The 11,251-nt window shown below is 35.6% G+C and overlaps 1 protein-coding gene across 1 annotated transcript; it reads left to right on the plus strand.

The window, feature by feature from the left end:
* Nucleotides 1–5,066: 5,066 nt before the first annotated feature.
* On the plus strand, nucleotides 5,067–8,943 carry LOC116173032. The gene is made up of 2 exons (XM_031490349.1): nucleotides 5,067–5,420; nucleotides 8,203–8,943. The coding sequence occupies exons 1-2, from the start codon at nucleotides 5,067–5,069 to the stop codon at nucleotides 8,941–8,943; spliced, it is 1,095 nt and encodes a 364-aa protein (XP_031346209.1).
* The last annotated feature ends 2,308 nt before the right edge of the window (nucleotides 8,944–11,251 follow it).

Genomic DNA, 11,251 nt, shown 5'->3' on the forward strand with positions numbered 1-11,251 from the left:
CAGTCTACTTGGATTTGTATTCCTACAACCGTTATTTTATTAAATTATCGCCTTCAGCTCCTATAACGTATGAATATTCCATGAACGGGGAAGAGCTACGACGCATTTTGGAAATAAAGGACTTAGGTGTAATACTGGACCACAGGTTAACTTTCTCTGCACACGTAGAAAACAGTGTAGGCAAAGCATACCGAAACTTAGGATTTATCTTAAGGCAAGCTGCCAACTTTTCTAAAGAACACACTTTAAAGTCTTTATTTTCTGCCATTGTTAGACCACACTTGGATTATGCATGTATTGTCTGGAAGCCTCATTCCTTCACCCATAGGAACAGCCTAGAAAAGGTACAAAAGAAGTTTCTAAGGTATCTCAACTATAAACGTAGCGGACAATACTCATATCTCATACCTTACGCTGAACTGCTGTCATCCTTTAATATGGAATGTGTTAAAAAGAGGCATGAACTTTCCCAATTGAATTATTTGCACAAGTTACTCCATGGGAATATTGCTAACCCCGAAAATCTGGCGCAAATTAATTTTCATGTTTCACCTTTTCTTCGTCGTACCCATACACTGTTTTATATACCTTACTTACGCACAAACTTACTTATTTTTTCGCCATTGATAGATATGCAGCGACTATACAATCAAATCTGTACCTTGTCTGGCAAGGTTGACATTTTTCGTTATAATCTCTCAACGTTTATATCACATTGTAAGTCACTTCTTTAAACATAAAACTTCATTGCGTCTTACCATGCCCATACCTCCATGCACTTCTTCGTCATTTATGCTATTCTTACACACACATTCACAAACTTGTACTAAATTTTTACAATTATTTTTGTTTATTTAATATTAAATTGAGTTAGAATATTTATTCTCTGTTTTTCATATACTTGTTCTGTTTACTTATATTCACTTCATGTTTGTTCGTCTTAATGTTATTGTTTAAACTGCTTTACTGTAATTGGGTACATGTAACCTGTTGTAAAGCATGTAAATAAATAAATAAAAAAATAAAATAAAAAAAAACGTGAGGTTTATTGTTTGGTAAATTTTAGGTCAAGTTACGATGAAGTTGAATTTCAACTAAATTATGAGGTTTATTTTACGTCTTCTTTTACCTAGTTATATTTCAACCAAAAACTCACGTTTAATTTACGTTTCTTTTTACCTAGTTGAATATCTACCAAATAGCAACGTGTATTTTACGTCTAAAGACGTACTCTGTTTGCTGGGTAGTTAATTGTTTGGGCCACATCCCTATGTCAAGTGGGTATTCATCGTTGTCTAAGTTGTCTTCGTTTTTAACTTTGTTGTCTTTATCGTCTGTGATGTTTGGTTCCTCTTCCTGTGCAACTGAAGTAGCTGTGGGATCTTCGTCAATATTAACAGGATCATTATGCAATACATCTTTCGATTGCTCTCCTCCTTTCGAATCTGATTCTGTAGCAACATTAACGACAAATGCATCAGCAACATCATCATGGCCACGGCTGCCACTTTCATCGCTTTTGTTACGAGATAAAAATGCGTCTAAAGAATGACGCTGAGTTTCCACTAATTTTTCTTGTAACTTTCGCCGTTTGCGCTTTTCGGAACCAGACAAATGGCGTTTGTTAACCTTTTACAATAAAATAAAATCGAGAATAAAATATTCTAAAATATGGAATTGAATTTGTTTGTTTACTTACATTCGAGCTTACATTAGAGTTCGACATAATGCAACAAATATAAAATCTGGATGTGGTGTGCGAATATAGTATATTAAGAAACAAGTTTCATAAGTGGCGCGTTTAACGCACGAGTTCAAGTTTAGAAAACGAGCCGCTCGCGACGAGTTTTCTAATGAACGAGTGCGATGGGGCGTCTTATGAAACAAGTTTCTTATACTATTTTTTCTATTGAGAAGATATTTTCGAGAAATTTTGATCAAAATGATGTTATAGTAACTTTTTGTAACTAGGGAATTTTGATATAGAAGTTGTATTAGTGCAGGTTGTATTAAGTTGGCAGTACGACGTCCCAAATATTTCACTTATTTAAATACACTCTCATCAATTTTGTTTTAATTAATAAACTTCAGAAATTAGTACATTAACTGTGGAACAATTCATAAAGGCAAAATACAGTCCTTCGTCCTTTTATATAAGTTATGTGAAATTCAGTCGTGTCACTGTCGATTAACGACAAAGCTAACAGCTAACAGATTTCGCCCATATGACACTGCTTCTACTTATATTGGTGACTGACATAAAAAGAAAAACAAAGGTTTCTTTTTGCGATTTGCCATTAACGGTCACTAACGGATCGGTCCTTAGTGGGTTGTTGTTACGTGATAGGTGTCACTCATTACGACGGGTTCGGCTTCGGATTGTCACTTCCTCTTAGGAGCATAACGATACTACACAAATCAGGCTCACGATATGAATAACGCAGAACAAGTGCTAAAAGCAATAAGCTGCTCCTTTAAAATATTGTTTAATGTGTTCCGAAGGTATCCTCGTTGTCATTCATTCCCCATTCGAAATCTCCTTTATAACCTGTAGGTCGTTTTTGGAAGTTAGGTACACTATTCGTACTAGTAATCATTGGTCACAGATTGTACGTAGATGTTGAACGTGCTACAAAAAGAGGCATTAATCATTAATGTACAAATTTACCTCAAAGCCCCACATTTTTGATATCTCGGTTCTTACGCTACATACCGTAATATTTAATTCCCTTTTGAGTTTTGGAAGGAGAAAGTAATTAAGTGGTTTTTTCATATTGTTCTTCTTGTAATTTGATTAACACTTTATCAGCCTTACATGTCTCGCTTTTAATCAAATAGAAAGGGAATCTTGTCTTTCTGTATATCAAAACATAACCCTAATTTGTAAATAAATACAATCGAATGTCAAATAGGGTAGTGAATTTAGGTTTTCCACTTTAATACCAACTTAAAAACGGTGCGTTAATAGGTCTCATTAACGCACTGTTTTGAGCGGAAAACAGTGCGTTAATAAGAACATTTAAAAATCGAAATAGAAAAAATAACTTCAACGAATGTAGTGAGTACTCAGCAGTAATTTTAAACTTATCGTGTAGGTAATTAAACGCTGCTTGCTCAGCTTGCTGTACACACAGACACGGGGATACACAGAGTCATAGAGGAAATACAATCCCTCTCTAAAGCGCTATTCTTTGTTTTCTTCACGTCAACCTTCAATTATAGTCCATTGCATTTTGCATTAAGGTAAACTGGAATGCGGTACGGTTTACGTAGAAAATAAGCAAGTGTAATTATAGTTTTATAATTACACTTGCTTATTTTCTACGTAAACCGTACCGCATTCCAGTTTACCCTAATGCAAGGACTAGGTTGACGTGAAGAAAACAAAGAAGAATGACGTTACAATTAGAGGGGTTAATTAGATATCGGACTAGTAAAAGCGAATAAACTATATGTGCTGTGTTAGCTTAGTCACGTTTTTGCTTTCTTTGGGTTTTAAAGATTTTGATACATGCAATGCAATTGCGGAGTATGTAATTGAACTATTTTGACGATTTATCGATTTTGTACCGGTTCACTTTGCAAATTGCAATCCTAAAAATAAGAATTCCTCTTTTTAGTTTGTTACTTTTATTAAAAGTAATTACTATCCACCTATCTATGGTGCTGATCAACTGGCCCCTAAAAAACTAAGTGGGGAAGCAATGTTTGTGGGGGCCCCAGTTGTCACGGGGCCCTAGGCGCGCGCCTAGTGCGCCTATTGGGTAATCCGCCACTGCATTTCGGAGTGTATTACCAAATTAAAAGAACAAGCGTCCCTATGTGATTTTGGTAATTATAATCAACGAGCGTTGCGTGATAAGTTTGTGTGCGGGATAGTAAAGAAGCGTATACAGGACAGGTTACTTAGAGTATGTTCCGTAACTACCTTGGTGTAATAACCCTCGGAATTCGTAACGCGTAATATTAGTCATTTAGCCCTAAGTTAAGTAGGTACTTGCTAATTCAAGCGTAAATGTCAATCTTACCAGATTTTTCTCTTTAATTTCATTGTTCAGTTTAAATCTTCGTATTGTACACAAATCCTTGCACAAACACTTATTTTAGTAAAGTAAATCTTTCTTAGTATAAGATTAGACCTTTCGAGGAAACTTTAGTCATTTTAGTCATTTGTCATCTTTTGCAATATTCCAAGAAATGTAATTATAGAAAGAAATATCACTGGTTAAACGTTTTCTATCTTTAAGTGGGATAACCAATCATGTTCAATTCATATTTTCTAGGGTTACAAAACCAAACCTCAAAGTTAGTTCTTAAGTAACAATTAAGTTATTTGCACGTCAAGCGACACGCGCGATTAGTCGCTATGACTTCAACTTCAACTTAAACAATAGTAACAATGTAATATAAATACTTGAATGGAAATAAAGATATTTAATCTAACCGAAATCGGGTTTTCTTCCGGCCGATTATTACAAGTGGTGTCAGAAGTGGGATTGTGCAAATCGATGTTAGCGTGCGTGATCTAAATTATAAACTAATGTGTACTAACTCGCACACCTCAAATTACGCGTCTTGCGTGTCATCTCATCTACAATCGAAACGCAAATCGCTATTATCGAGCACAAATGAAATGCAATCCGCTGGAAGGAGCGAATCCGAATCCAATAATCGTCGGTCAGCCAACAGCATCATCAGCGAGATCATCAGTAATCGTTACAATTACACAACCTATCTACATCGATCAAGGTGGCACAAATGGTCACTACCAACTTCATCCTAAATCAATCAACATCAATCGAATGGTCGCAAATGGTTTATACCAACATCAGTGACATCATCATCAAAAATTAATTCTCATCAATCAAGCTGCTGCAAATCGTCTCTGCTACTCACGTCATTCGTTTTCAAAATCGAACTCGAATCTTCAATGTAAGTTATTTTTATCCTTAATGGTTATATGTATATTTTGTAGATTTAAGTACACTTAATTCCAATTAGTGCGGTAGATATATAGGTATATATTTTTTCTTTTTTTCGATAATTCATAAAATTCATATTTCAAAATGGGCATCACTCCGGAACTAGCGGAAAAAATGTTGATAAAATTTTCTGGTGACAAAGATAAGCTTTATGAATTCATTGACAATTGTGACAGAGCGTTATCCCTTGTAAGCGGAGCTAATAAAACGACCGTTTTTTCTATCATTTTAACTAAACTAACTGATAAAGCTAGGGCATTAACTAGAAATAAAGATTTTACTGAATGGAAAGATTTAAAAAAATTTTTGTTAGATACTTACGGCGATAAACGCACAATGGGTCAATGGCAACTTGAACTAAATTCGTGCAAACAAAGTTTTAATGAAACCGTTATTGCTTACTCCTCTCGTATAGAAGATTACTATAGGTGCGTTCGTGTATCCGTGCTGAACACTCTTTTTGTTCTAAACCGTTCGTTTATTGATGCACCTGAAAACTAGTTGACACTGTAGCGTTCTTTTATTACAAAACGGAGTAAATGGAGTTAACTCCATTCACTCCATCTCATGAGAGGGTGCAGATGGAACGAATCGGCGTGATCACGTGGACCGTGTTTATTTTAACCTAAAAAAATACGAGCCACTTTTGTCAGCCTTTTCATTTTTTCTATTACGATGAATATTACAACGCATTCACATGATGTTGTGTACGACGAACCAACAGGGGGTGTTATTACTAATGAAAATGGGGATGTACTCTTATCTCAAATAAGCGGTAAGAGTCCTGTGTGCATAATGCATTTCTTTTGTTAAAAATTATTGTATTAATTTAAGATGGGACCTTGATGTATGTGCCCCGTGAAGAGGTAGCTGAAATCTTTCAATTGACCTTTCAGCATGAGACAACTGAGGGCACAACTGTACCCCAAGATTGTATAGAAAACGAACAGGTAAGATTTCCGTAGAATAAACCAGCATACACTTTGCAGGCAAATCTTATTGTAATGACGAATATCTAAGTATTGTATATGAAATATTACCATTTTAGGATAATCCATCTCTTGGGGATTACGAAACTGATGAAACGGCATCGACAGATAAAATGAACTGGTCACGACAAAACACATTGTTATTTAATTTATCAGATCAAAAACAGAATAGATGACTTTGATAGTACATTAAAAAAGATAGTGTGGGAAAAAATTGCTACAGCACTATCAAAGGCGACCAAATTAACCATTACATCCAAAGCTTGTGAAGGCAAGGGGAAAAGTCTCAAACGCACATACAAAACCGTTGTGGATCATAATAACAGCACAGGACGCAACCGAAAAACATGGGAGTATTTCGAAATAATTCACGATATTTTATATAAACGTCCCGAAGTTAACCCTATTGCTACGGCTAGTAGCAGTGCAGGCATAAAAACAAGCAACGGATCTCCTTCTACATCTTCACGATGTGGTACACCTACAAGCTCAGGACCCCCTTCACCAGCAGAAGTGAGTGATTTTGAAAAAACACGGAAACGAAAAGTGTCTATGATAGACCAACGACACAAGGAGAAACTTGCCAGACAAGACAAATTTTTGAATTTATTTGAACAATTAATCCAGAAATTGTAAGTTACGTTACTTAAGAATAGAATTTATTCATTTTGAACACTTATTAATAGAATATCGTTATTTTATCTTTTTATTATCTTATTATTTCTCGTTTATTACATAATAAAAACTATATTTAATTGTTAAGTATCATTGCCAATGAATTCATAATCTCCTGTCGTTTTGCTATTGCTAAGTTATTTCTAAATGCTATGTTATGTATTTCAACATCATTCATTTCCCTTTCCTCTGCTATTTCTACAGTTATGTCTATCAATTGTCTAAATTCATCCTTGCATAGAATGCATAAGTTATGCAGGATTGTTGCTGCCATAATCAATAATACAATATATTCGAGCTTCACAGTTTCTATGTATTTCAGTCTTCTAAAGCGACCTTTAAGGAGAGCAAACGCGTTTTCAATTACAACTCTTGATTTACTTAACACAACATTAAAATGTTTTTGTTGCCTAGATAACCGACCGGTATCTTTAAAGGGAACCATTAAAACAGTTTGTAAAGGGTACGCTTTGTCCCCAAGTAAGTAAAACTCTCCTACATAGGCAGCACCTGTACTTATATTATTACACAAATCTGATCGCTTGAATAATGCTGCATCGTGTACAGATCCGGGATAGCCGGTGTAGACATCAGTAAATAACATATCTGCATTGCACACAGCTTGCAACAACACAGAATGATAGCCCTTTCGGTTTATGTATGACGTGTGATGGTCCTTTGGCGCATTAATCCTAATGTGGCTACCGTCAATGGCTCCAATTACTCCTAGAAGAATGGATTTAAATACCTAATGTACGGGATTTCTACTAACCTCTCATTCCAAAATGTTGCTGAAAACTGTTACATGTAACTTGCAAAGAATTGGGCGATGGCCATGCAATCAGTCGATGTTGCAAACTTAATTGTACAAGCATATTACAAATCTTGTAAAGTACCATCCAACAAGTGGAGTTACTTATACCAAATCGATTGGCAACAGATCTGAAAGACGGTAGTTGTTAGAGAACAACCGGAACTTTAAAATCTTACCTGATGCTTTCCATGTTTGCCAAATACCACACCACAACCATGCACCCTTTTTCAATACTTATTTCGGGCCGGCCTGGACATACAACACGTTGTTGGTCATTCATAAACATACCGTGAAGTTTTTGTAGTAGCACTTCGAAAACGTTGACATCCATACGGAAATGGCGTTGAAATTGCCGGCTGTTCATCGATGGTACAATCACTTCAGCAAATGAATATATTTTTGGCTCATTGTTGTGATCATCATCATCTGAATCACTGTCAAAGAATAACAAATTGGCACCCTCGTGGAGGACTACAGACAAAAGAATTTTTTTGTTGTTGTCCATTATTGCTATACTTTAAAGTTGAGTGAAGGAATCCGTATGCTTCACTCAAGTTAAATGCAAACTTGTAAATAATAAAGAATGTCGAGATTGAGGTTATGTTAGTGCAGCTCGGTCCCATCCCACACCGTTCGTTTATTTTTAGCGATCCATTTGCTTCATGTATCACGTGATCTTTGTGCTGCTCGATCTGTTCTACTCCGTGAACGAAAAAACGAACGCACCTTTACATTATTGGAGTCACTAGATGAAAACCTAAGTACCGAAGGTAGAAACGCGTGTATCGAGTTATTAAAAAATCAAACGTTAAATGTTTTTATAAATGGTCTACGTAAAGAATTGGCTTTAATAGTAAAATCACAAAAACCAAATTCATTATCGGAAGCAATTTCGTTAGCTGTCAATGAAGAAAGGGACTTTAAATCCAGACTCGATATTCAAAAATTTCAACAAGTTTTCCGTAATAATGATAAACTGCCTCAACCGTCAGGAAAATTTGTACACAAAACTTTTCCCAATAGCAACTACAAAACTCAACCTAGCGCTAGTACTTCAAATCAATTCATGAAAACATTTAATCCGGATAATCGTGAATATCCAGTTCGCCACTTTACACATCGACGTCAACCTAGAGCAAACTTCGACGCAAATCAAAATTGTCGACAAGAACCCCCAATGCACCCCGTTGTTCAACCAAAATTTTGCAATTATTGTAAGAAACCTAATCACTTAATTAGCGAATGTAGGAAACGCGCTTACAATAATGCGAGAAACGCACGAAATGCAACAAATGTCCCATCACAAAATATTAACTATTTAGCTCATGACTCTTTACCTAATAACGAAGGGACATCTGCCTCTTCCCAAAGTAGTAATAATTATAACATTAATTTAATGAACTCCGAAGAAAATCTAAACGCGCAAGGTTCACGAGCGAACGTAGCCGCGCCACGAACCTTTACTCAGGCTACATTTTTTTAAACCATATAGACTTCGTATCAACATTTATTACACTGACTTCTAATTCCACAGTAAATTTTCAAAATTCATTTCTTTTAGACACAGGAGCCAATGTCTCTATACTAAAAATAAACAGGCTTTCTTCGCATGTCTCATATTATAAAGATCAAATAATCACGCTTAGGGGCATCGATCGAGTAGAATCTCCTATAAGGACACTCGGATACTGCTATCTTGATTTATGCGCAAATAACTTTTCACAAATTCATGTTTTCCATTTAGTCCCGGAAGATTTTCCGATCGCATGTGACGGTATTTTAGGAAACGACTTTTTAAAATCTGCGAACGCAACAATAAATTATGGGAACGATACTTTACAAATTCCAAGTTATCAACCAATCAAATTAAATCACGTTAAAAAGAGTACACAAAATCAAATTCAATCTCAAAATCAAATTCGATCTCAAAATCAAATTCAATCTCAGAATCAAATCCATTCACAAAATCAAATGCAATCTCCAAATCAAATGCAATCTCCAAATCAAATTCAATCTCAAAATCAAATTCCTTCTCAAAATCAAATTAAATCTCGAAGCAAAACTCAATCTCAACATCAAATTCAACCTCATCATCAAGAAAATCCTGGAAACTCATCTCAAAATCAAATACCATTTCAAATTCAAAATCAAAACCAAAATGAATTCTTTAGTCAGATTCAAATTCCAGATAAAACCAAAATCCAAATCCACAACGATCAATTTATTGCAAGTCACAGTTTATCAAATTTTGTTTTATCACCGCGTTCAGAAACCATAATACCGATTGAAATAGCTAACCCCGAAATTTCAGAAGGCATAGTCGACAAAATCCAAGTTCTAGAAGGCGTTTTTATATGTCCCAGTTTAGTACATGTAGACGCCAACCAAATGGCAATTACGTCAATTTTGAATACCACAGACAAAAGAGTAAAATTGTCCAAACTCCACATTGCTTTAGAACCTCTACCAATTTCTCATAACGCTAATGTTAAAACACTTGACGCTTCTGAAAAATACGCCTCCAACCGGTTGCAAAGAATCTCCGAAGAATTAAAACTTCCCATCTTAACGATGAAGAGTATGAAACTTTAATGGATGTTTGTCACGAATATAGTAATATATTCATGCTTGATGATGATATACTCAGTTGTTCGGACCAAGTAATGCATGAAATTCCTACTGTAACCTCAACTCCCGTTTTTACCAAAACGTATCGGTATCCCGAAGCACACAAAGAAGAAGTTAATAAGCAAATTAAAGACATGGTCGATCAAAATATCATTGTCCCTTCTAGCTCCCCATTTAATTCTCCGGTATGGATAGTACCGAAAACAACAGACAGTTTAGGTAAAAAAAGGTGGAGAGTAGTGGTAGATTACAGGAAATTAAACAATGTAACAATCGGAGACTCATATCCTCTTCCAAATATATCCGAAATCTTGGACCAGTTAGTTGTAACCGGCTGGTTACTTTCCAACTCTCTTTACCGTCTCATCTTAAAATCCTTTATTTGGGGGTGGTTCTTCCTATAAACATTAAGGGTTGTTGGGCGCCGGCTAGCTTCAGTTGATAATTCTTCTGGCCTCAAGGAGAGGGGAAAGGATAAATGAATAAAAATCAATAATCTTTATTAAAACCTGTTGGGTTCCTTTTGTCTTAGAAATCGCCTCTTATCTGTAAGTAACACATGTTAAAAGAAATGGGGGTGAGGCGGTACATCCTGTGAAAACAAAGTTAATTCATTCATACACAAAAAGTCACTGCATATAAAGGAAAAATATGTATTTATTATGTGAATTAAATCAAGGTATTTACTCTCAAAACCGCCGAGTACAGAAAGAAAATTAATTCGTATTTCATAAATTCTTATCCACTTTAGTCGAAAGTCACCACAAAACTGCTGTAAATGCGTGTAGTAACGCTTTCAGGTTCGAGTCGTTTAAATGAATGCAAATAGTGCTGATAAGCACTAAATTGAACGCAACACTAGTAGGTAATTTAAATCGCCTTTACAAACATACCAATTTATAATAGTTTTGTAATAATAAAAATACAACGAAATAATGAATCACAATGGGGCGAACTACAACGAATTAATAAATCTACAACGAGGCGAACTACAACGAACTATTGTCTACAAATACCTCGAGTTCATAAGTGCACCAGGACTTGGAGGTCACTTTGTCGCACGATCGATGTGGAAGTCGAATGAATTCGGACCGCCCACTGCAGGTTGCTGTTCGCTTTTGAGCTGGACCAATCACAGGCAGGCTGGTTTATCTCGATCTCAG

The sequence above is a fragment of the Photinus pyralis genome, unplaced genomic scaffold, assembly GCF_008802855.1.
Source record: "Photinus pyralis isolate 1611_PpyrPB1 unplaced genomic scaffold, Ppyr1.3 Ppyr1.4_LG1, whole genome shotgun sequence".
Classification (NCBI taxonomy): domain Eukaryota; kingdom Metazoa; phylum Arthropoda; class Insecta; order Coleoptera; family Lampyridae; genus Photinus; species Photinus pyralis.